General features: G+C 56.2%; 1 protein-coding gene across 1 annotated transcript; it reads right to left on the bottom strand.

Annotated features, from left to right (window-relative positions):
- On the bottom strand, positions 1-20235 carry Onecut3 (one cut homeobox 3). The gene is made up of 2 exons (XM_070008159.1): positions 19044-20235; positions 1-293 (listed from the first exon to the last, which is right to left on the bottom strand). Exons 1-2 carry the CDS (start codon positions 20233-20235, stop codon positions 1-3), a joined length of 1485 nt encoding a protein of 494 aa, XP_069864260.1.
- Between the last annotated feature and the right edge of the window lie 5096 nt (positions 20236-25331).

The raw sequence follows: 25331 nt of genomic DNA, 5'->3' as shown, positions 1-25331 counted from the left end.
TCAGGCCTTGGAGAAGGTGGCAGTGGCACTGGCAGGGCCGCCAGGGGTGGCACCAGGCTCCTCGGCCCAGCGGTTCATGCAGCGGCGCCGGGCGTTCATGAAGAAGTTGCTGACAGTGTTGAGCTCCAGGCCAAGCTGCTGGGAGATGGTGACCTGCATCTCCTTGGACGGGCGCTTGTTCTCCTTGAAGATGGCGATGAGCGTGCGGCGCTGCAGATCTGTGAACACCAGCCGCTGCTTCTTGGGCTGCAGAGCCCGCTCCTTCTGCTGCTCCTGCTCCTTGCGCTTGCAGGCTGTGAAGCAGGGTGGAGAGAGAGGGACGGACAGGCAGGGGAGGGACCAGGGATGGGGTGGAGGACAGGTGGGGAGGGAGGGGTGGACCCAGGCCCAGCGGGACAGGGAAGTGGCAAAGATAGGGAAAAGCAGGGGAGGGACAGAGACCCAGAGACAAGAAGAGCCAGGAGGAACAGGGACCCCAGACAAACAGGACAGGAAGGAGACAGGAATAGGGACAGACAGGGAGGGAGAGTCAAAGACCGGAGAACAAGAGCATGTGGGGAGAGAGAGACAGGGAGGGACAGGGTTCAAGGACAGGTACCGAGGGGCAGGGATCCGGGACAGGCAGGGGAGAGACAGGGACCCGGTACCAGCAGGGCAAGGAAAGAGGGACCCCCCCACCCCCAGACAGACGGAAATACCCAGTGGTGAGGTCAGCCAGAGGCGCAGGAGAGACAGAGACAAAGAGCAGGTAGGAACAGACAAGGGCAAGCAGATAGGGTAGAAAGGAGACAAAGAAAGGGGACACAGTATGAGTGTAGCTCCAGGCATAGCCATCAAACCCCACCCCCTCCACAGTGCCGTCCTCCACCACTTACCCCCTACTCCAGTGGGCAAGGGCCCCCACTGCCAGCCAGAAGCCTGTGACATGGAGATGGGGGGCATAACTCCCTAGGAATGACTCACTTTTTCCTGGAGTGCACCTCCAGACCCCAGCAACCAGGTTCCTGCAAGGCCCGACTCCCTGGGGGTCCCTGAGGTCCTCTCCCCCTTAGACCTGGCTTCTCTACAAACCCAGAGGCCCTACAGAGCCCACAGATCCAAAGAATGAGGGCTCAGAGAGGGAGAGGGAGGGGCCAAGCTCCACAAGCCTGGGGATATTTGGGACATCAGTTTGAACTTGATCAGAATGTCAGCTTGGCTACGCAACAGTGGCTCCTGCCTATAATCCAAGGTTCTCAGGAGGCTGAGATCTGAGCACTGAACTTCAAAGCTAGCCTTGGCAAAAAGTCCATGAGACTTGTAACTCCAAAAAAGTTAGAAGTGAGGTTGGGCGCTGGTGGCTCAGGCCTACAATCCTAACTACTCAGGAGGCTGAGATCTGAGAATCGAATCGCAGTTCAAAGCCAGCCAAGGCAGGAAAATCCGTGAGACTTATCTCCAATGAACCACCAGAAAACCAGAAGTAGTGCTGTGGCCCAAGTGGTAGAGCGCTCACCTTGAGCCAAAGAGCAGAGGGACAGTGCCTAGGCTCAGAGTTCAAGCCCCACAACTGACATACAAAAATAGTCACAAGTGGAAGTGTGGCTGAAGTGGTAGCATGCCAGCCTTGAGTGGGAAAAGCTAAGGGATGGCACCCAGGCCCTGAGTTCAAGCTCCAGGGCTGGCTAATACATAAATAAGTAAATAAACGGAATCTGACTTTGGAGGGAGAGGGTGACCCCATCTCACATCCGCAAAGGCCTCATCTCACTGCTGGGCACCCCTAAGTGTGGTAGTGAGTGCCCTGCCGTCCCTGCTCCCAGCCTCTCCTTCAAGGAAGGAAGCCCTTGTGGTCCAATGGGATTGTAGGGCAGCACAGTGAGCTTGCTTTTCTTTTGGTTCCAGAACAGATGGCGTGCTAGATCGATGTCCGTAGATGACTGCAAAAATAAATGAGTGTTCCTGTGCCTTGTGACTCAGTCCTTGAGGACAGGGGCTTCGCCTGGAGAGTGTGGACTGACATGTCACCTTCCTCTGGGGACACTCAGAGGTTCTAATTGGCTGCTTCAGGTTCTATGATTAAATAAGACAGTTGCAGGTCATTGGACATGTTAGAAAAAAAATCACACTCTGTGTGTGTGTGTGTGTGAGAGAAAGAATGTTGATTTCAAAAAAAATGTAACAAAGCACAGTGTATTATTTAAAGGGACAATTAATATGAAATGGCTCATGTCTGTAATCCTAGCTATTCAAGGGGCTGAGATCTGAGAATCAAAGCTCAAAGCCAGAGGAGGCAAGTCTGTGAGACTATTATCTCCAATTAACCAGGGGAAAACTATGGAAGTGAAGGTGTGACTCAAGTGATAGAATACTAGCTTTGAATGGAAAAGCTAAGGGACAGTGCCAAGGCCCTGAGTCCAAGCCCCAATACCAACACACACATACACACAAACTACACACACACCCATACCAAAACAATAAAGCTGGGCATGATAGCATAATGCTTGGGAGGCTGAGAATAGAGTTACAGGCAAGCTTGGATTATATAGTGAAACTCGCTCAAGAAAGCAAAACAGGGGTTGGAGGTATGGTTCAGGTGGTAGAGTGCCAGCTAATGGTCAAAATGGTCAAATACCAAGTTTGAGTCTCTGTCTCAGACAAAAAGGAAAGGAAAGGAAAGGAAAGAAGAAAGAGAGAGAGAGTGAGAGAGAGAGAGAGAGAGAGAGAGAAAGAAAGAAAGAAAGAAAGAAAGAAAGAAAGAAAGAAAGAAAGAAAGAAGGCAAGCAAGCAAGCAAGCAGGCAAGCAAAACAGGGCTGGGAATGTGGTTTAGTGGTAGAGTGCTTGTCTAGCATAGATGAAGCCCTGGGTTTGATTCCTCAGTACCACATACATAGAAAAAGCCGGAAGTGGCTTTGTGGCTCCAGTGGTAGAGTGCTAGCCTTGAACAAATGAAGCTCAGGGACAGTGCCCAGGCCCTGAGTTCAAGCCCCAGAACTGGCAAAAGAAAAGAAAAGAAAGAGAACAAGCCAGGCACCAAGGGCTCACTCCTGCAATTTCAGCTATCCAAGAGACTTAGGGGAAGCGGCACCTGTGGCTCACACCTGTCATCCTAGCCACTCAGGAGGCTGAGATCTGAGGATCATGGTTCAAAGCTAGCCCTGGCAGGAAAGTCCGTGAGATTTTATCTCCAATTAACCACCCGAAAACCAGAAGTGGTGCTGTGGCTCAAGTGGTAGAGCACTCGCCTTGAGCTAAAGAACTGAGGGACAGCGCCCAGGCCCAGAGTTCAAGCCCCATGACTGGCAAAAAAAAAAAAAAAAAAAAAAAAAAAGGCTGAGGTGGTGGTGGGATCATTAAGGCCAGCCCTGGCAAATAGCAGGACTCCAAGACTCCAGTTTAACACAAAAAATTGGGTTGGGTGTGGTAGCCTGCACCTGCCATCTCAGCTACTGTGGGAAGATCACAGTCCAGGCCAGTTGGGAGTGAAGAGCCAGATCCTATATAAAAAACAAAAAAGGCTGAAGATGTCGCTCAAGTGATAGAGCACCAGCCTAATAAGCAAGGCCCTGAGTTCAAGCTAAGGGACAAAAGAGGGAAGGAAGGAAGGAAGGAAGGAAAGAAGGAAGGAAGGAAGGAAGGAAGGAAGGAAGGAAGGAAGGAAGGAAGGAAGGAAGGAAGGAAGGGAAGGAGGGAGGGAGGGAGGGAGGGAGGGAGGGAGGGAGGGAATGGAAGAGAGGAAGGAAGGAAGGAAGGAAGGAAGGGAAGGAGGGAGGGAGGGAGGGAGGAAATGGAAGAGAGGAAGGAAGGAAGGAAGGAAGGAAGGAAGGAAGGAAGGAAGGAAGGAAGGAAGGAAGGAAGGAGGGAGGGAGGGAGGGAAGGAAGGAAGGAAGGAAGGAAGGAAGGAAGGAAGGAAGGAGGGAGGGAGGGAAGGAAGGAAGGAAGGAAGGAAGGAAGGAAGGAAGGAAGGGAAGGAAGGGAGGGAGGGAGAAAAAGAGTGATAGGGGGAGGAAGAGGACAGTGGCAGAAACTCAAGGACTCCTCTGGGCCTTGCCCTCTTTAGGGCTGGCCCACCCAGTGAAGATCACAGGAAGGGGCCAGGCACCCCATTTTTGAAAGGCCTTACAGTCTCAGGCAGCTAGTTTTCCAGAAGAAAACTTGAAACTCAACCCAGACTTTTAAATTCAAATGAAGACCCTTTTTGTACACCTGTTGTAAACTTCAAGTGTGTGTGTGTGTGTGTGTGTGTGTGTGTGTGTGTGTGTGTGTGTGTGTGTGTGTGTGTGTGAATGTGCCTGAACTGGGGTTTGAACTGAGGTCCTCCATCTCTCACTTGGCTCTTTTGCTCAAGGCTGGTGCTCTATTTGAGCCAAACTTCCACTGGTTAATAGGAGAGGTAAGAGTCTTACTGACTTCCTGCCCTGGTTGGTTTGGAATCTCAGATCTCAGCTTCCTGTGTTACTAGGATTATAGGCATGAGCCTGCCATTCCGTCTTTATAATAGTAATTCCATAAGGAATAAGGTTTCTCCTTTTTTACACAGAGAAGGTAAGCCATTGGCCCAGGGTTGCCCAGCTGGTAGTGAGGCAGAAACCAATGGCCTCATCCAGCCCAGGCCGCTGGGGTCCCCTTGGAGTCTCTCACGAGGACCCTAGAGATGGAGGCTGGGGGAGGGGCCGGGCTTAGGGCTGGAATCGGGAAGCAAAACTTCGGCTTCTTCTTCTTTTTTTTTTTTTTTTGTTGAAGGCAGCAGAAAAGAGGCTGGGCCGCGCCCCCTTGCCTGCGTTCAATCTAATTACAGCTGTTTCCAGCCAGGATCGATCCTGTTCCAGTTGGAGCTGTTTACCGGGAGCAGCTTTTGTCACCGGCCCATCCCCCACTGCCCCTGCAGAGGTGGGGGTGAGGCTTCGAAAGCCCGGGGCTGGGCGCTGGGCACCCCAGGGCCACCCTCCCCCAGGAAGGAAAATGGTGAAGGAAGCAGGCGGGGGAGGGAGGGAGCACCACACTCATCCCCAGCACCACGCGGGTCCAGATACCTTGTCACCCAACCCCACGGGACCTGTCACCACCGTGGCTCTCCCCTCCACCCCCTGTGCCCACCCTACCCAGCCACAGATCCCACACACACCGCACCCCCCTCACCTCCAGCTCCAGTGTCTTCCTGCCATCCCATTCTCCCTCCCTCCCCATCCCTCCCCTTCCTCCTCCACCCTTTCTTCCTCCTCCACCTCCTCCTCCTCCTGCCCCTCCACCCTCCTTCTCTTCACCCCTCCTCCGGCATCCTGCATCCTCCACCAACACCTCCAGTCCCATCCTCTTCTGCCTGCATCAAACCACCAGCCTACTCTCTCTCCATCATCCCCTCCTCCTCATCCCTCCTGGAGACGCTATCCTCTGTCTTTTTTTCTTTCTCCTTTATCTTTTCCTCCATCATCACCTCCAGTTCCATCTTCTCCCACCCACCATCCTATTCTCAGTCGCTGCGCCCCCATCTGCTCTTCCTCTTCCTCCTCCTCCCCTTCCTCCTCCATCCCTCTTCCTCTCCGTCTCCTCCACCATCCTCTTCTACCAGCTCTTCTTTCATCCCTTCCACATCCATCACCTCCTGCCGTCCTCCCTCAACTCCACACACATCAACTCCACGCCACTCACTGCCAGAGCCAGTACCACTTTCCTCCCCCCCCTCCCCTCCCCTCTGCCACCACCAGCACTTTCCCACCATTGCCTCCTGCAAGTCCCCCTGCAGCCGCAGACTTCCCATTACACCTGTCTACCTCCACCCTCCTCTCTTCACCTCTGCCTGGTCTAGTCCTCTGTCGCACCCTCACTAACGGGCCCCACTATTGGTTGGGCAGTGGAGTGGCCTTGTGGGTTATTGCCATGGGAAGCCGGCAGACTTACTCTGGGACCATGGGCAAGTAAGTCCGCTTGTATACCCAGCCCAGTCCCAGGGCCTTTGCACAGGCTCAAGTATCTCCCCCTCCCCTTTTCTTCTCCCCACCTGTTTCACTGATGGCAATGAGGCCACTCTGAACAGGGTCCCCAGGGAGGAACGCACTCCTCCCTCCCTCCCTCCCCCCTTCCTTCCTTCCTTCCCCCTCAGACTGCAGGGACAAGCATTAGAAGACTCAAGGCTGGGATTTGGAGACTCTCTGATCTTAGAGTCAGCCCTGCTGGATGTCTCAGGAGCGCATGCCTGTCAGCTACTCAGGAGGCTGAGATCTGAGAATCGCCGTTCAAAGCCAGCCCTAGCGGAATAGCCTGAGAGACTCTTTATCTCCAATGAAGCAACAAAAAGTCAGAAGTGGAGCTGTGGCTCAAGTGGTAGAGGGCCTGCCTTGCGTGAAAAGGCCAGGAAATCTGTAAACTCCATTGTCCTGCAGTTCTTGCTGATGCTGGCAGAGGGCGCCATCTTTGCCCGAGTTCTGAAGAAGATTGACGGATTGGGCTGTGTGGGTTGGGGGCTGGGAGCAAAGGAGGCAAACGGGGCAGGTGTGTCAGGAACTGCCAAGGTCAGGGTGTCCTTCACGCCCGTGGACTTGCCTCCCAGGTTCCTGTACCACCGTTTTCTGCCTTTCTAGAAAGTTGCTGGGGTCATCAAGCTTCCCAGCCAGTGGCGATGAGGTCAGCTGCCCTGGGGATTATTCTTGAACCTGTTTTCCCCAACTACAGGAAGGTCCTAATTGCCTTCTGCTTTGAAATCCTGAGTGAAAACAGGAGACAGTGCTCACACCTGTAATCCTAACTACCGAGGAGGTTGAGATCTGAGGATCCTCGTTCAAAACCAGTCTGGGTAGGAAAGTCTATGAGATTCTGATCTCCATTAAACTATTAAAAAAAAAAATGCCAGAGTGGCACTGTGGCTCTAGCCTCGAGCAAAAGACACCCAAGGACAGCACTCAAGCCCTGAGTTCAAGCCCCAGGACTGGCACCAAAAAAAAAAAAAAAGGAGAGGTGGGGAGAGAGAGAGAGAGGGAGAGAGAGACAGAGACAGAGAGAGAGAGATTGATTTTGAGTAAAGTGAGGCTGGAATGAGCTTCCTCAGCCTCTATCTGGGGATTTGGGGAGATGCAGGTTCTGTGTGGCCATGACGTTCAATCCCTGTCAGAGCAGTGCCAAGCCTGTCATCTTTCTTAGGATCTTCCAAAGGGGCAGAGGATAGAAAACTGAAAATGAGCATGCAATATCAAGAAGTGGAAGTGTGGCTCAAATGGTCGCGTGTCAGCCTTGAGCATAAAAGCTGAGCAAGAGCACGAAGCCCTGTGTTCAAGCCCCAGTACCTGAGTGTACACACACACACACACACACACACACACACACACACACACACACACACACACACACACACACACACAGAGAGAGATAATAAGTAGAGTCCTGGATTGCTCCAGCAGCCAGGGAACTTCTGTACTTCCCTCAAAGGCTTATTGCAATGGCCCCTCCTCCAGGAAGTCCTTCCTCTCACTCCGTACAGGTAGCCCTAGCTCCCTGCCACTGTTCCTCCTTCTGGCCCAGCCCTGAGCTTGTGTGACCTGAAGTCCTCTGTCATCCAGCATAAAATGGGTCCACAAGAGGTTGTCCAGGGACTAGCGACCCCCCCTTACTCCTTGTGGGTGTGGCAAGATCTTAAGATGGAGGTCTCAGCCCAAGCTTAGCTCCTGCTGAGGTAGTCACTATCCTGGGAGGGCTGAGTAGGACATTGGGAACCCCCAGACCAGCCTCTGTGGAGTGCATAACTCAGCCATAGATTGATCTATTGATCCGCAGGGGGGACAGGGCTGGCTCTCACAGGTGGGGGGGGGGAGGGGAGACAGTGCCTCAGTGGCTCAGCCAGCGCCGGGGCCACCTGTTCACTGTTTGCCTGCTGTGAAAGGATGCCTCCTTCCCACCCTCCCTCTGCAGCTTTGAACTCAGCTAGGCTTGGAAATGGGGTGCCTCCCCCTGGGTCAGTGGGCGTCTATGCACACACTGGCTGTGTTTGCAGACCTCTGTCCTCTGCGGTATGGACCGACCTGGCGGGGCCTGGGGCCTCCCCACTGCTGTGGAGGGTGGGGACTGTGGGAGCCGCAGCCATATGCAAATGCACTGGGCCATCACTGGGGGCGCTGTCCAGCCCAGTCCAGCCCAGCCACAGGGTCACAGACACGAGACACCGTGGCCACAGCCAGAGCTGGTTCTATGGACTGAGGAAAGTATGTGGGGACCAGCGTGGTTGTGGCTCGGAGCGCTGGCCAGCAGACCTCAGGGTGACTGGCATTTCTTTGCAGCTGGTCATGGGGGCCGGGAGGTGGCAGAGCAGCGCGGCATCCCTGAGCCCTGGGGATGCTGTTCAGCATTCCACATCAGGCCAGCTGGCAGTGGGCGTGGCTCCGTGGGGGCGTGGCTCTGGGGGCGGGGTTCTGCAGGGGCGGGGCTCCACGGGCCAGTGGCCTTGGACATCACCCAGGGCACCGCACTGACATCAGGTTCCTGGTTTATCAAGTGGAACAGTGACCCATGACCCTGGTGTCCTCATCTGTAGGAAAGGGTGATGGCCCCACTGAGCAGGGACCATGAGAAAATGACATGAGCTGTGAATGAATGCAGCACAAGAGGCCTGCAGCCCAGCATGCATTTATTCATTCATTCACTCATTTGTTCACTTACTCATCCATGCACTCATTCAGTCCCTCATTCATTCATCCACCCAGGCCCTTGTTCATTCATTCACTCACTCTCTAACTCATTTATCTGTTCGGCAATTTCCAAGTACCACTGTGCAAGGGGTGGATCAGAAGTAGCACCGGTCTCAGAGCCTGCTGGGACAGACCACATTCATGTGTTGGGGACGTTGGGGAGGATCAGAGAAGCCCAGAGAAGGGGATGATATCAGGCCGACACAGCTAGGAGTGGCCAAGGCCAGGACAGCCCCAGGATCAACACCCCAAAGGCAGGGAGAGACAGGAGAGCCAATGGCTGCAGGATTCTTAGAAGTGGACTAAGAAGTGATGCCAAGGGCCGTGCTGGGGGCTCACATGTCATCCGAGCTACTCAGGAGGCTGAGCTCTGAGGTTCTGGGTTCAAAGCCAGCCTGAGCAGCAAAGTCTATGACATTTATCCTCAGTGAACCAGCAAAAAGCCAGAAATAAAGCTGTAACTCAAGTGGTAGAGGGCCAACCTTAAGCCAAAAAGCCAAGCGATCGTGTAAGGCCTGAGTTCAAGCCCCAGTGTCAGCACACACTGGCAAAAAACAATCCTAAGGTGCCACCATCATCTCTCCTCATGTCCCACACCAAGGGAGCATCACCCCAAACTATCTCCACGCCAGTCCCAACTTGTGCCTTGTGCGCTTGTCCCCCCATATGTATCTCCTGGCACAGGCCAGGAGAGGAAACAAGGATGGTAGTGAGCTGTCCCCTCCCTCTGACCACCTGCATCCATTTCCTGTGCTCACTCCAGCCTGAGACGGGCTTCATGGAGCAGACAATTCAATACACAGCCTGGTCTCCGGCTGGGATGATGACCAGTTTCCTTGGCAACACATTCTGCCCCAGCCACCAGCTGCTGGAGACCAGGATGTGGGGAACACTAACTAACCCCCAGTGCCTGATCCCTGTCAGGCTGAATAGCTCTGAGTATCTCCTGGCCAGAGAGGGTGAGTAACCTGGCCAATATCACACAGCATGGGGTGGGGGAGATATTCTGATTCTCTTTGTATCTACCCTATACCCTAGATCAGTTCCCTAATGGCAAGAGTGTGGTATCTTTTCCAGGAAGAAGGGTCATGCCAAGCTGCTGTTCCCAGTGAGGGTCCCCAGAGGCTTCTCAGTCTCTTATCTGTCCACAGCTTGTCCCTTCTCCCGCCCTCTACCTGCATTGTCCATATTTTCCTAGGGGCCCAGCCTCCTGCCTCTCTCTGGCCTCCCTCTCTCCCTCCCTTCCTCTCTCCCTCCCTCTTCTCTCTCCAGAGCAGCCAGGAAGTAAGAGATTTCAATGACTGAACTCTCAAATTAGTTCTGAGTCTTCCAAGGGCTTATCTGGGAGGTTCCACACCCACCTGGGCCTGGCTCTCCCTAGGGGCACCTTCTAGGGGCTGGACTGTTGAGGAGTGGAGGTAGGGTATCCTGTGGCAGCTCAAGCTGGACGGTCAACCAACCACAGGGATTACCCCGCCCCGCCCCCGCCATCATGAGCCCTTCCACTGAGCCAACTGGCTGTGCAAACACACACACACACACACACACACACACACACACACACACACACACACACACACACACACAGATAGCTTTGATTTTTAAAAAAGACATTCACACAAGACCCAGCAGACAGTCGGAAATGAATTGGAAAAAGATGACAGAAAAGAAACCAGTGATAAGAAAAACAAGACCAAAAGGCCAACTCAGAAAATGGGGTGTGTGTGACAAAACATTTCAATTATTAGAGAATTAATCCACAGATAAAGTCAGGTCCCGGAAGTGGAAGTATTCACTGTGGCTTGCCCGCGCCCCGCCCAGCCCCCATGACCAAGAACGTTTCCCAAGAGCCCGAATGTGGGCTGGACCGTTGTGGTTAAATAATGAATAAAAAGATTAAAGGGCAGAGTACTAGGCAGCCAGAAAAAGAGATCATGTGGTTCCTTCACTAAAGTGAATCCCTGGGATGAAAAGCAGGTGACACCCACATCATGAGAGGCTCCTTTTTATGGTATTGGGGTTCAAACTTGGGGTACCCTCCTTGATAATCAGAGGCACTACAATTCCAGCCCTTTATTTAAGAAAGAGAGAGGGAGGGGAGGAAGAAAGAAAGAAAGAAAGAAAGAAAGAAAGAAAGAAAGAAAGAAAGAAAGAAAGAGGAAGGAAGGAAGGAAGTTAGTTTTCAACTGCAGATGTTTTCTGGAGGAGAAAAGGAAAAACATTTGTTTAGCAAAAAAGGAAGAAATGAAGCCTCTCTTCTAGTCCATTTAAAGTTGGATGTGTTCACTATTTAAAATAATATGGAGTCGGGCGCTGGTGGCTCAAGCCTGTAATCCTAGCTACTCAGGAGGCTGAGATCTGAGGATCGCGGTTCAAAGCCAGCCCGGGCAGGAGAGACCATGAGACTCCTATCTCCAATAAACCACCAGAAAACCGGAAGTGGCGCTGTAGCTCAAGTGGTAGAGTGCTCGCCTTGAGCTGAAGAGCTGAGGGACAGCGCCCAGGCCCAGAGTTCAAGCCCCATGACCGACAAAAAAAAAATAAAAAAATAAATAAAATAAAATAATATGGAAGCCAGGTGTGGTAGCATATACCTGTAATCTCAGCATTCTAGTGCCTTGGATCCCAAGTTCATTCAGGCCAGCCTGGGATACAAAATGAAGCCCTCTCTTACACACACACACACACACACACACACACACACATACATACACACACACACACCTAATTATACAGAATTCTTTTAAAGACCCCAAAAGGGGTCTGGCACGGGTGGCTTTAATGCTAGCTACTTGGCAAGCTGAGATCAGGAGGATTGAGGTGCCAGGGCAGCCCAGGGAGGGGGGAAAATAAAAACTTCTCTAGATCTCTCCTCCACCCATACTGGGGCCAGTGCCTGCTTGTCGCCCCAGTTCTTAAGGCACACACACACACACACACACACACACACACACACACACACACACACACACACACACACACACACACACACACACACACACACACACACACACACACACACAGAGACGGTGGTGATCCCCGCCAGCCTGGGCAAGAAGTGAAGCTGTATGTCAAAAAGAACCAGCGCAATGTATACAACAAAATAAAACTTTAAAGGCGAGGTACCTGGCTCATCACTGAGTGCCTGCCTAGCAAGCAGAGGTCCTGAGTTCAAGATCTAATTAGAAAAAACAAGAGCAGTAGAGAGGAGAAATGTCTGTGCTCCCACAGATGGGGTTGCTACAAGTCAGGGGTGTAGACTGTGGCACACTGGCAAAGAGGGGGGGCTGGAGCCCCAAAGATGTTGCTACAGGGTGAGGGTAAGAGCGAGCGCCATACTCTCTGTTCCAGCCTGCCCAGGGACCCTGAGGCTTGGGACCCTGTGCATGGTGCAGGATGGGGGCCGGCCATTCACAGCAGCAGAAGGTACGTGAGTGCTAGATGTTTGGGTTTGCAGGGCTCCCCACACTGGTGGCCCATTGACATGTGGCATGTGGCAGGGTCAGCCTGACTTGGTAACTTCCCCAGCTCGGCAGGGCAGGGTTGGCCAGTGGGGAAATTGAGGCACACACATTCTCCCCCTCTCCAGCAATGCTCTAGTGCATGGGCCAGGGCACTCAGAAGCACTCAGAGCCGCTCACAGGCAGGTATGGCTCTCTTCCCACCCCTCAGTGCTGGGGCATAAGGTAGAAGCCTCTGCTGGGCACAGTTGGGGGAGGGGAATGGACCACCCCCAGCACCAGCAGCTGAACTCAGGAGAGGTGGAGGGTGTGTGTGCACCAGTGTGTGTGTGTGTGTGTGTGTGTGTGTGTGTGTGTGTGTGTGTGCACGCACGCATGTTTTAGGTGTTCCAGGCCTCTGTGAGGTCTGGAAGGTTCCATAGCCACTTGTAAGGACAGCCTGGGTAACTGGAATCTACCGTGAATGAGTGTCTGACCTATGCAACTTTCTCTGGCTCCTAATTCTGTTTTCTGTGCCAGTCCCGGGGTCTGGAACTCGGGGCCTGGGTGCTATCTCTGAGCTTTTTCACTTTTAATGCTGGTGCTCTACCACTTGAGCCACAGCGCCACTTCCAGCTTTTTGGTGGTTCATTGGAGAAAAGAGGTTCCATGATTTTTTTTTTCCCCTACCCTGGCTGACTTGGAACCAGGATCCTCAGATCTTAGTCTCCTGAACAGCCAGGACTACAGGCATGCTCTACCACCCCCTGGCAGATTCTTTTTGTTCCTCTCTGTTTCTCAATGGGTTGCTGCAGCAAGATGCACACACAGGTATGCTTACTCCCCATCAGAGAGGAAACTGAGACTGAAGGTGTCCCAGCTAGCCCAAGGTCCTGGGGTCTCCCCTTCCACCCTGCCCACTCCTAACTCAGCCTCTCCCCTCCCCCTCAGTGCCACTGGTCTGTACTGATCAGGGTCTGAAGTTCATCAAAAACTTGACTCAAAGCAGCTTGAGCCCCTCTGGTGAAGCGAGGACGCTTGCTGGTTTAAAGAGGCTGAAGGGACCAGGCCTCAGTCCTGCAGCCCTGGACTCAACTTACCTATCTCTGAACCTTGTGTCCCTGCCCATCTCCCATCCAGAAGCAGCCTCTCCTGCCCCCTCAGGAGCGTGGAGAGTTGGGGGTTTGTTGTGTTGCAGGCTGGCACAGGCAGGGGGAAGGGACAGGCTGTAAAAAGTTTAGCTTGTGGAGAAGAGGGCAGAAGGGATGAGAGGAGGTCTAGGAGGCCAGCGTGGAGGAGGAGATTGGGGAAGAGAAGTGGTTCAGACTAGAGTGGTAATGGTGGATGAGGAAGAAGCAAGGTAAGGAGAGATTTAAGCAGGAGGATGGATTCTAGTCTACGGGGACTTCAGAGAAGAGGAGCCAAATGCAGGCGCAACCCCCCTCCCCCAATCTCATCCACGGGCTTTTCAGGGATGTGGGGTGTTCATTCCTGCCTCTGATGAAATCACCTAAATGGTTCTGAGCTCTGGCATTGAGTGACAGTCACACTGGAAGATTTGCCAGGAAAAGCAGGGCATCGGGATCCTGATAAGCAGAGGGGAAAGGAGGAAGCCTGGAGCTCTTCTTCCACAAAGGGGACAAACGCAGCCCCTAAAAAGCACTGAGGTGGTAAGACCCATCCACGAGGGGGGTCACCGCGACTAGATTATAAACTATTACGTGTCCCCCGCCCAGCCCAAAGCCACCCAGCTGGAGTCCTGGAGCTCAATGCCCTACGGAGCTCTCCAGACTAGCCTTCCTCCCTGCAGGACCACAGGAGTGCCCCACCCTGGTTCTCAACACCAACACCCCTCCCTCACAGACGCGGGGCTCCACAGCCCCCTACCCCCACACCCCAGCCTTGGCAGGCATCCTTCGCTTGCTTTCTTGTCTGTGGAGTAGTCACTGCATCCAGTTTAAACAGATCATTTCAGAAGCTGGGGGCTGGTGGCTCACGCCTGAAATCCCAGCTACTCAGGAGGCTGCGATCTGGGGATCGAGGTTCAAATCAGCACGGGGAGGAAAGTCTGGGCAGTGCTTATCTCCAATTAACCAGCAAAACTTGGAGAAGGGAGGTATGGATCAAGTGGTAGAGTGCCAGCCTTAAGCAAGAAAACCAAACAAACCAATACCTGTCTTCCCCCCACCCCAACAAAAAGATTATTCCACAGAGTTCCGTCTATGGAGGGGGAACTGAAACGAAGGACCGAGGGACTAGGGCCTCCTAGCAGGTCTCCGCTCAGGGTTTATTTGCCTCTCCTTCTCCCTGTGCCGGACACGTGCAAGAGAGAGCAATGAGCAGGGAAGCTTCCCAGCAAAGCCCAGGTCTTGGCTTAAGAGGGAGGGAGCTGGTTTTGAGGAGAGTCTGTCTCTCTGGGCACTGTGCACAGAAGTCCCAAATGTGCAGCACTTGCAGCCCTGGACATGTTCCCCGTCTGCCCAAGCCATGAAGCATCTGTGGCTACCAGCTCTGTTCCTTCCAAGTCCATGGGGTTCTCTGCCCAGGGATGGAACCCACGTGAGGTCCAGGATTTCTAGCTCTCCCTGATACTGACAGCTCTCTTGTCTATCTGCTGGAAGGCTGGGGTCTCTTTCCTGCGGTGGGTGGGTGGTAAGGTTTTCCCAAAAGGCACCAGGACCAGGTGTCAGTGGCTCATGCCTATAATCCTAATTATTCAGGAGGTTGAGATCTGAAGATCACAGTCCGAAGCCAACCTGGGCTTTATAAAAGTCCATGTGACTCTTTAGCTCCCCAACAAACCAGCAAAAAGCCAGAAGTAGAGTTGGGATTCAAGTGGAAGAGTGCTTTGCCTTGAGCAAAATGCGAAGGTACAGCAACCAGATTCTTAGTTCAAGCTGTACTGGCACCCCCTACACACACACACACACACACACACACACACACACACACACACACACACACACACACACACACACACACACACACACACACACACACACACACACACACACAGCCAGGGAAGGATCCTTTAAGAGAGAAGGAGCAACAGCACTTGGAGACTCAGATCTGGCATTTCTCCCTTCTCCCCACACCCGTCCTGGATGGAGGAATTGAGGACTTGTGTGAGGGATCTATCATAGTCCTGAGGGGACCCCAGCTCTTGGCAGTCCTACCCTCTAGTTGGGTCATTACTAAGCCAGGGCCTTTAGCATTTCTTTCCAGAAACCACTCTGGTTTTTGTCCTAGGGATGATGTGATTTGTTCCATGTTGGGGGTAAGAATCCCATAGGTGCCAGGTTCCTCTCTGCCTCAGTTTCCCCCACCTTGGATCCCACAGGATTTCTGGGTTCTTTACTCTTCCCCACCCAGTGAGGACAGGAAAAGGAAACGAAGGTGCTTTAGTGTGTCAACGGCCTCCCTCTGATTATTTTATTATTTTTATGTATATTTTTCTGATCGGCTACAAAAAATACTTTTCCTCCGCAGTTGCAATTTAAACAATATTTGAAGACGGCCAGAGCTATCGACCCAGCCACGGTGGTGATGAATTAGAGACGGTAATTCGAATTCATCGACCGCCCCTCCCCCAGCCTTCTCTTATAATCACAGTTCGAGAAGCCGCTGGGGCGGGGGCTTCTGCAGGAGGATTCTGGCACGGGAGGGGTGTGATGCCCCATCCTGGTAAGAACGGGATGGGAGCTTCTAGGCTGCCCTTCCCTAGACTAACTGGGCCTGGAATCACCAAGTGGTACCGTCAGACACACATTTTACAGATGGGCAAACTGAGGCACACAGACTCTGTACTCAAACTAGAAATCGTGAAGGATTTCTTGGAACAAAGAAACCATTTGGTCATCTCTTGCAGCCCTTACTTGGGCTGCAATCGTGAGGAAGAGAGAGAGAGAGAGAGAGAGAGAGAGAGAGAGAGAGAGAGAGAGAGAGAGAGAGAGAGAGAGAGAGAGAGAGAGAGAGAGAGAAAGGGGGCCACTGTTTCTCCAGGTCTGGAGGTCCAGGAGATGGGTGGGAGAAGAGTCCAGCAAAGGCTCCTCTAGCCCCTGATCTAACTGTCTCCTCTGTCTGTGTCTCCTTTGCCTGGTCTTTGTCTCCCTGTCTCTTTTTGTCTTTCCCTGAGTCCTTTCTGTTTTGGTTTCTTCTTCCTTTTTTCCTCAGCGTCCCCCTCTGTCCATCTCCATTTCCCCACCGTGGTCCCCTTCCTCCTTTCTCTCACAGCTCCTTCTCCTGGCGGGACACTGGAGGCTGCCTGGGGACAGTGGCGGGAGACCCCGGGCCGCCCGTGTGCAAGGGGACACACGGGGCCGTGGCACGCTTCCCCTGCCGGCCAGGCTGGCTGTGCAGATTTCGCTGTGCGCGGGTAGAGGATGCTGAGGAGGAAGCCCTCCCGGGGAGGTAGCTCTGGGCGCTGGCAGGTCGTGGCCGGGCTGCGGGTGAGTGCGGTGGGGATGCACCGGCCGCCTCCCCTAAACGCCTCGATTTGCCGCCACTTAATCGCTTTTCATCTGCGCAGCGACCGGAACTAAAGGCCTCCGCCTGCCCAAGCCTTAAATTATCCCTCAGCCTTGGCGGAGCTACGACTTCTGACATCCCAGGCGGAGTGTCCAGGTGTCCACGGCGTCCTGGATTAGCTGGCACGCGGAGGGAGCCACAGGGGAGGGTCATGAACGGCAGAGGGGGGGGCCCTGGTTCACTCTCCCCACTCTTCCAGAGCCTTGCTTGAGATAGAGACTGCTGACCCCCCCCCACCCTGCGCTCACCTACAGCCACCCAGGTGCCCGGTGGCTCCCTACTACTCCAGCTCCTGTTTCCAAAATGGAAAATAGATCCTGAGCGAGGACGCTGTTCACCACTGCAAAGGTTAGGGACGCGATGCCCAGGTAACTCTGCCTCCCTGCCCCGTCCGCAACTACACCTGAGCAGAAAGGGGAGCTCTGAGACCGGATGGCCGCCGCGAATGAGCCGCCACAGGCTCCGAGCACCCGGCACTCTGTCCACCTGCTCCACTCAACTTCTCACCCAGCCTGTAGCTTGTCTTTGTGATTCTACGGGCAATCTTCTGCGGCTTGGCCCCTCAAATAGGCCATCCAAATGCCACTAACGGGTCAATCTTAGATATGTAAACAGATGTGGAGGCTGGCATGGATTCTGGGTACACCATGGGCAGGGGAATACAACACATGCCATCTATATGTGTCTGAGAGGTGGCATTAGGCAGTGGCCAGGACAGTGGGGTGACAGGTCCCTTGTGGGATATGATGTCTATCACCTGAGTTCACCCACACGGCACAGTGCAGCCCGCGTTGGCACGGCTGGACACCCACGGTGAGGACGATGAAGTCCCCGATGTGCAATGTGTCTGAGGAACAGAACCCAGTGATTCTGCCCTAATGGGAAGCTGTCTGAGTGCTAGTAGTTCTTTCTAACGCGCGTTCCAGCAACATCCTTGGGGATTTAGTCACCTGCCACATTTGAGAGACAATTACTCCGAGGTCCAAAGTGGAGACTCTAAGAACCCTATATGAGCTGCAGCTAGATAGACCCTGGCCTGGCAGAAGAGGGAAACTGAGGCCCATCAGGCTCCAGGAGCTTTGTCCAGCGAGCCTGGAATATGGAAGGAGAGGAAACTGCTTGCTGAATGGGAGGGGGTGTCACAACTCAGGACAATCTCGGCCTCCCAACACCTCTCTTCTCCTCAGCCTCTCTGTTGGCAGGAACAGGGGTACGGCCAAATCCCTCCAGTCTTCCTTGCTGGCCCAGCCTGCAACCCCCCCCTTTTCTGGCTCTTGTGTGTAGAGAAACCGATCGATTTGGAAGCTGCTATTGTCCCTGTGGCTGGGTGCACAGCCCCCTCCCCAACACTGCCAGGGAAAAACCCTCATCCAGACTAGGGGCTCTCTTGAGGCCCCCCCCCAAAGACACAGTCTGTCGAGTCCTGAAGGGGGCTTCCTCGCTGGAGAGGGGGTGTGTAGACCCAGCTGCTGTCCATTGGGGAGGGAGGGAGCAGGTCCCGGGAGGGGGGAGGGGGGAGCGGGGAGCTACCTGAGAAAGAGACAGAAGCAAAAAGACCAGGAAGAAGAAGGAAACCAGAGAGCAGCGGGAAAACAGATCAGAAACCAGAGAGAAAAACCTAAAAGCTAGGAGGAGAGGGGTGCGGACATCCAACCCAGGAGCACACGGAGGCGAGCTGCCAACAGGCCCGGCTGTGAAGGCCTCCGGCGGCCTCGAGCCGAGGGTCCCCGGGGTCGCCCCTCCCCCCGCCCATTCTCGGGTGACCTTTGCCAGCGGCCGGAGGGGTGGGGAGGTAGGGACTATCGATCGATCGCCGGGGCCCAGCTACAAAGAACGGCGGCGAGGGCTGGAGGGCTGAGCCTGGCCCAGCCTGAGCTCGGCCGGGGAGGCGCCAGCAGCTCCCGCGCACCAACTGGGTGGGCCGGGGCTGGGGTGGGGAGTGGGGGGGGATCCCAGGTTTAACTATGGAGGAGGAGAGTACCCCAATCTGACAGACAGCACCCCTCTGCCCAAGGCGCACGCACGCACGAACGCGCGCGCACGCACACACATCCATATATACAACACATACACAATGATCTATCCTGAGCTCGGTGTCAGAGAAAGGGCCTGAACTCGGTCCTCGCAGGACAAAAGGGACGAGGAACCCGTAGGGGCTGGTTCCCAAGGGGGACCGGGGCGGCGACATGCTGGAGGGGGAAGAAGGCCCCATTCCTCCCCCCCCACGCCCACCCCTTTCCTCTTTTGGCGACGATACCCACAGACTGGGACGCAGATCTTGATCTAGCCTTCTCCGAAGGGGCCTAGGCTAACGGGGCGCAGGGCCGGTCGGTCGGGCGCTCGGCGCCGCCCTGCTCGGCGCTGGGGAGCCCCGCGCCGGCGCTCGCTCGCGGGCCGGGGGGGAAGTGAGCGGCGCGCTCCTACCTGCCAGGCGCAGCGCCGACATGCGCTGGAACTCGGGTTCTTGCAGCCACTTCCACATTCTGCGGAAGGTCTCTCGGCCGGACTTGAGCTTGCTCCACGGCTTGGGGTTGCGCAGCAGGTCGGAGAGCGTGCCCTGCGAGCGGCACAGGATGCGTTGCGCGAAGATGGCCTGCGGGATGCTGTAGCGCTTCAGCTCCGCGGTGATGCGCTGCGCCACCTCCTTGGTGTTGATCTCCTCCGCTGCCCCACCGGCTCCCGGGCCGCCGGGGCCGCCGCCACCACTGCCCGGGCCGCCGCCACCCGAGTGCGGCCCGTGCGCCCCGGCCGCCGCCAGCCCGCCCAGCGGCGCCAGCAAGCCCGCGGCGCCCCCGGCGCCCGCCCCGCTGGCCCCGGCACCGCCGCCGCCTCCCGGCAGCCCTCGGGCCAGCGCGTCCTCCGCTCGCCCCAGCAGCGCGGCGTGCGGCTCGAAGGCGGCGGGCGGCAGCAGCTTGTCCCCCGCCAGGTGGCTCGGCGCCCCGTAGGCGGCCAGCGGCGGCGGCGGCGGCGGCGGCGGCTGCGGGGCGCTGTGCAACGCGGGTGGCAGCGCGTTGGGCAGCGGCGAGAGCGGGGACCCCATGGCGGGCAGATCCTTGCCGTAGGGCCCGTAAAGGTGGCCCACGGAGGCGAGCGCCGCGCGCTCGTCGCGCATGAGGGTGAAGCTGCCGCTCACGCTGGCCGCCAGGCGCTGCGGCGGGGGCGGCGGGGGCGGCGCGGCCGCGGGGTGCGGGTGCGCGTGCGGGTGGCCACCGTGCGCCCCGGCCACCGCTGCGGCTGCCGCGTGCTGATGGAACTTGTCAGCCACGGCCGCGAGTGGCGGCAGGTGCTGCAGGGGCGTGAGCGTCGTGTAGGTGCCACCCAGACCCGGCGCTTCGCAGGCCATGCCCATGGCCGGGTGCAGCGGGCCCGCCAGCTCCCCACGGAAGTCAGCCCCGCCGCCCGCGCCGCCCGCGCCGCCCGCGCTCCCCGCGCCGCCGCCGCCGCCCCCGCCGTCCAGTAAGCTCGCCATGCCCGCCACCAGGCCCGGGCGACCCGGTGCCACCAGGCTGCGGTGCGGGGCCGCCGCGGAGCGCGCGTGGCCCGGGCTCAGCAGCTCGCCCGCTGGCGCGTGGGCCACGCCGTGCAGCCCCCCCAGGCTCTCCAGGCTCAGCTCCATGCTGGGTCGCTGCGCGCACGCGGCCGAGGGGGGGGTGTCTTCCCCCCACTCGCGGCTTCGGCCGCCGGCCCGCTACGCGCGCTGCTTGGCGGCGGCCTCCCCGCGCACTCAAGGCAGCCGCATGGCCCCCGCCCGGCTCCCCGGTGGCTGCGCGCGAGGCTGCCTGGCTGCGCGGCGCCCAGCCCCGGCCCGGCTGCGAGCGCGGCCACCAAGCTGTGGCGGGGGAGCGGCCGGCGGCGCCCGGACCCGGGTCTGACGTCAGCGCCCCCGCCCACCCGCTCCCGCCACCTCACTCCGCCCCCACCCCCGCCAGCGCCCGGCTGCTCCCGGGGAGCCACAGCGAGGGCTTCTGCGATCCCCCGGGCCCTAGGGGTCCGCGGGGTCCCGGACACAACCGACGGGGCGGGGTGCGGTGGAGGGGTGTGTGTGTGTGTGTGTGCGCGCGCGCGCGCTCGGAGCACAGCTTCAGCCTAGATGGAGCTGGGGCGACTTTCCACGGCTTTGATTTTGTGTTTCTGCGTTTCTCTCCAGTGTCCCAAATGTGACTTTCCCGCCTGGCGCCCAGACTATCTCCAGGGAGTGAGTACTCGGGAGCTGGGGCCGGGCAGACGGGATCCTCCGCGTGGCTCAGCTCAGAACGCCGCTCCCCGAGGGGGTCCTCGGCCGGCTCAGCCTCTCGCAGGGCACACGCAGGAGGCCCCAGACCCGCTCCCCCAAACACCTCTTTGAAGAAAGCTGGGGTGGGGGGTGAGGGTGGGAAGAGAAGAAAGCGAGGTTCTCAGGCTGGTGTTAAGGGATCTCACGTGCGGGCCCCTGGGCCTCAGTTTGCCCAACTATACAATGGAATGCCTGGCTTCAGAAGTGTCCAAACCACTGCCCATTTGCAGCCTCCCTGTACTGCCTTCTAGTCCCAGTGAGACAGGACTGAGCGGGGAGAGCCCTGGAAGAGCGGCTGGGTGGAGGCTGGGGGTCGGGTGGGGGGGGGCTGGGCGGGGCTGAAGCCCAGGAAGGCTGAGGACACAACCGTGTTGCCCTGCTGGGAGCGCTTCCCGGGCCCCGGGCTTCTCAATTGGTCAGGGAGCCAAACAGGTGAGGCTCAGGACCTCCTGGGAACTAAGCTAATTGGGGGAGGGGGTTCTGTAATCACAAGATACTTTCAGTGCTGCGAGAAGCAGGTGGGGGAGGACAGCCTTCCCATCTCGAAGGGGGAATTTAGAGTTCTAAGCTAGGTGGGGAGGAGAATCCAATTAGGAAATCCTTCCCCACTCCCCTCCGCCACTCATTTGTATGACCCTCCCCTTCTTGTTAAAGCCTTGGATCTGCCATGATTCCCAGTCCCGCAGATGTGGAAACACACACACACACACACACACATTGGAGGTGTGATGTCTGTAGTGATCAGGCTTGGTGACTATTCTGTGCCTCGGTTTCCCCTTCTGAAATATAGGAAGGAGTGTCTTCCAGCCGATCCCCGACAGAGGCCAGAAGAGGGTTTAGGCTGTCCTTCATAACTGGAGAGGGAAAGGGTGTCTTTGACCAAAGGAGAAGAGTGCATGGGTTGATCCTGACATTGTTTTGTTTTGGTGCACATGGGTTGGTACTAGAGCTTGAGCTCAAGGCTTGGGCACTGTCTTTTAGCTTTTTTTTTTTTTTGGCTGGAGCTCTACTACGTGAGCCATGCCTTCACTCCTGTCTTTTTAGTGGCTAATTGGAGCCAAGAGTCTCACAGACATTCCTGCCCAGGCTGGCTTCAAATCTTGATCCTCAGATCTCAGCCTTCTGAGTAGCTAGGATTGATTACAAGAGTGAGCCACATGCCTGGGCTTTGATCCAGATATTGAGCTTGGCACTGTGGAGTGGCCTGGTGTAAGTACTGAGGTGGGACCTGTCCCACCTCCCTAAAGGAGATCTCTGTTACTGCTAGGGACTTAGGATTCAGTATTTAGTAAGTGCCTATGGTTTACCTGGCATATTCTCCTTACCCAGACCAGAGAGGGAGTCACATGTCTTTTCTCCTGTGCCTCAGACCTCAGATAGGGTTGAAGGTGGTAGAGTTTTGTCCCCTTGTGTTTCTCCTATGTTGTCTTCTAGCACTAACATGGTCCCCAAAGTACAAGTCCCTGGACTTTTCAGTTCTAGGCTTATGTATAAATAAGTAAGATGATCACAGTTGCTCTCTCTCTCTCTCTCTCTCTCTCTCTCTCTCCCTCCCTCTCCATTCTTTTTTCCTTCCTCCCTCCCTCCCTCCCTCCCCCTCTCTCTCCCTCTCTCTTTCTTTTTGTCCATCTTAGGCCCTGGGCACTGTCCCTGGGCTTTTTTTTTTTTTTTTTGCTCAAGGTTAGTGCTGTACCACTTGAGCCACAGCTCTGCTTCCAAGTTGTCTGTGATTAATTGGAGAGAAGAGTCTCATGGACTTTCTTACCCAGGCTCCTTCTAACCACGATCCTCAGATCTCAGCTTCCTGAATAGCTAGGAGCAACGGGCACCTGGCCTCCTTTCTTCCAATCTCTCTCTCTCTCTCTCTCTCTCTCTCTCTCTCTCTCTCTCTCTCTCTCTCTCTCTCTCACACACACACACACACACACACACACACACATACACACACTTTCTTTTCTCCTTCCTTCCTTCCTTCCTTTTCTTCCTTCTTTCCCTCCCTCTTTCTCTTTTCTTCCGTGGCACTGTCCCTGAGCATTTTTGCTCACAGCTAGCACTCTACCACTTAAGCCACTTGAGTGATTTTTTTTTTGGGTGATTAATTGGACCTAAGTCTCATATACTGTTTTGCCCGGGCGACCGTCTAACCATGATCCTTATATCTCAGCCTCGTGAGTAGCTGGGATTATAGGCATGAGCCACAGAGGCCTGGCTGAGGATCAGCTTCTGATTACAAACATAATCACATCCATCTTCCAAGTGGGAAGACAGAGGCAGAAGAGGGGGGATCTGGAGCAGAGTTCTTCCTCGCCCTGCACTGACTGAATCTGGCAAGCCCCTAGCCTGAGCTTCTCAACTCCACCATTTAACAATCACAGATAATTAAAAATAATCGTGGGGTCTAAAAATCAATCAGCAGCCATAAAACGATAGCACCACAGGTTCAAAGAAGAAAACAGGGAGGACCAAGTGGAAAGGTGGGAGCCAGGGCCTGGGGGAGGAGGGGGTGTCTCTGTGGGGTCTTAAATTGTCCCCAAAGCCAATCTCAGGAGACTACAAGAAAGAGGGATGGGGATTGAGTGTGTTTCCTTCTTTATGTATTTGCCGTAGCTTCGATAACATTTTTTATTCTCATTTTTAAGCCACAAGCATTGTGGCTTTTCTGGCGGAAGCGTCCATTTTGAATACAATGGAGCTGCAGCTTTGGAACGAAGGGGCCCCTGTTCTCAGCTGCACGGGGTACCCTAAATTGGCCAAATTAACTCCCTCCCTGCAAGTTCCTTAGGCTTGGAAGCGGCCTCCCCAGCCCGGGGTCCAGACCTGGTTCTGGTTTGTGTAGCCTTGATCAGAAGTGAAAGGAATTGGACTCCCCCTGGAAAGGGGGATTGTGCTTCACAGGGGCTGTGCTTCTCCTGGGAGATGAACCCAAAATTTGATGTGCCCTACCCCCAACACAGAGCCCTCCTTAGAACTCCAAAGCTAGCGTCCCCCCCCCCCCCACCAGTGGCCTTTTAGTAATTAGTAAAATAGAATTGAGCCGTCCAAGGGGCAGGCGGGTGGCTGGGTCCTTGATCGATCTTGGGTCATTAAGCAAATTACGGGCAAGGGAGGGGGGGTGGGCTGTGTGTGTGGGGGTGCTCCTAATCCCACCACTATGGGAGAAGCTCTCTAGCCTCAATATTCCCTTTAGGAAAATTGGAAATGGACGCTTTATGGAACTTGGGGTGCCTCAACCACACCTGCTGGGCTGTTTCAGTCCAATAATCACCCTCTCTGTGCCCAGCCCAGTAGCCTGGGGAGAAGCCCAGGGACCCGCCAATGCGAGAGCTCTGAAAGCAGGGGAGAAGAGGAGAGGGCAGGCTGAGCCAGTGGTCTTGGGGTTCAACGCACTCACAGTTAATTCCACTTCTGAGCACCACACCCCTCAAGCTCTGATTCCCGCTTAGTCAGTACAGGCGTTACTCCACTTCCTTTTGGGGGGAAGAGGGGGGCACCCTGTCTTCCCTGTCCTCACGTTTCATCTTCAAAAGCTACGCCCGAAGTTTCCCCTTTCCTGGAGCCTCTCCACCGGCCGCGGCGGAGGCTCCGGCTGCGTCTGGCTGCAGGTGCGCGCACATGATTATTATTTTCTTTTTCGAGAGCGGTTTTGAGAAATAATGGAGAGGAAAGTCTGTCCCGGCCCCTCTCGAGCCCCCAGATCCGAGCTGGGCCTCCTGCGCCACCCTCCCCGCACACCCCGCGCCCCGCCACCCCCGGCCTCAAACCACTGCGCTCCGGAGGGTCGGGGGACTCGGCCTGTGGTGGTCGTTGTTTGGTTTTGTTTTCCCCCTGGAGGAGGGAGGGCCCCCCTCTCCTCCCCGCCCGCGGCGGGGCGCCTCGAGCCTCCGGATCTTTGGACGCGGGGCGCGAAGGGGACCCCGGGTGCGGCGAGGCCGGCGCTTCGCCCCTGGCGGGTGTGACGCCCCTGGATCCCCCAACCCTCCGTTCCGGGGGGTCGGGACGGGGGGTGCCCGGCTTTTGGTGAGCCCGGCGGGGTGGGCTGCTCCCCGGGCTCTTCCGTGACAGCTGTGCCGGATCGATCCTCGCGCCCGCCCGGGCTCCGGCGCCCCCGCCGCGGAAGGCGCGCGTCTCCATCGAATCCTCATCGCTCTCGGCCGCGCCGCCCGCCGCGGGCTCGGCAAACACCGGCTTGTTTGCGCCGGGCCCCGGGGCTGGGCCGCCGGGGAGCAGGAGGGGAGGGCGGGGTGCGGGGGGAGAGGCTCTGGGGCTCCACGTGCTCTTCCCTCCCTCCCCCCCGCAACTTCTCCCCTGCCCGAGCTGAGGGAGATCCACCCCACCCCCAGTTTCCTGTCCGAGCCTCAGTTTCCCCGTCTGGAAAGCTGGGCGTGTGGGATCCCTGGGCGGCGGATGGCGGAGGTCTGGCGGGGTCCCCGCGGTCGCCC

Source organism: Dipodomys merriami, unplaced genomic scaffold (assembly GCF_024711535.1).
Source record: "Dipodomys merriami isolate MVZ:Mamm:240054 unplaced genomic scaffold, mDipMer1.0.p SCAF_70, whole genome shotgun sequence".
NCBI classification, from domain to species: domain Eukaryota; kingdom Metazoa; phylum Chordata; class Mammalia; order Rodentia; family Heteromyidae; genus Dipodomys; species Dipodomys merriami.
Note: the sequence above shows the minus strand (reverse complement) of the source record. Positions and strands in the feature narration are given on the sequence as shown.

What these genes read in the sequence shown, in the direction of transcription:
- Onecut3 (XM_070008159.1), bottom strand. Translation starts at nt 20,235, where the DNA reads ATGGAGCTGAGCCTGGAGAGCCTGGGGGGGCTGCACGGCGTGGCCCAC. An exon ending in GTCGGCGCTGCGCCTGGCAG is followed by an intron (nt 294 to 19,043) that starts GTAGGAGCGCGC and finishes CCTGCTTCACAG; the next exon opens with CCTGCAAGCGCAAGGAGCAG.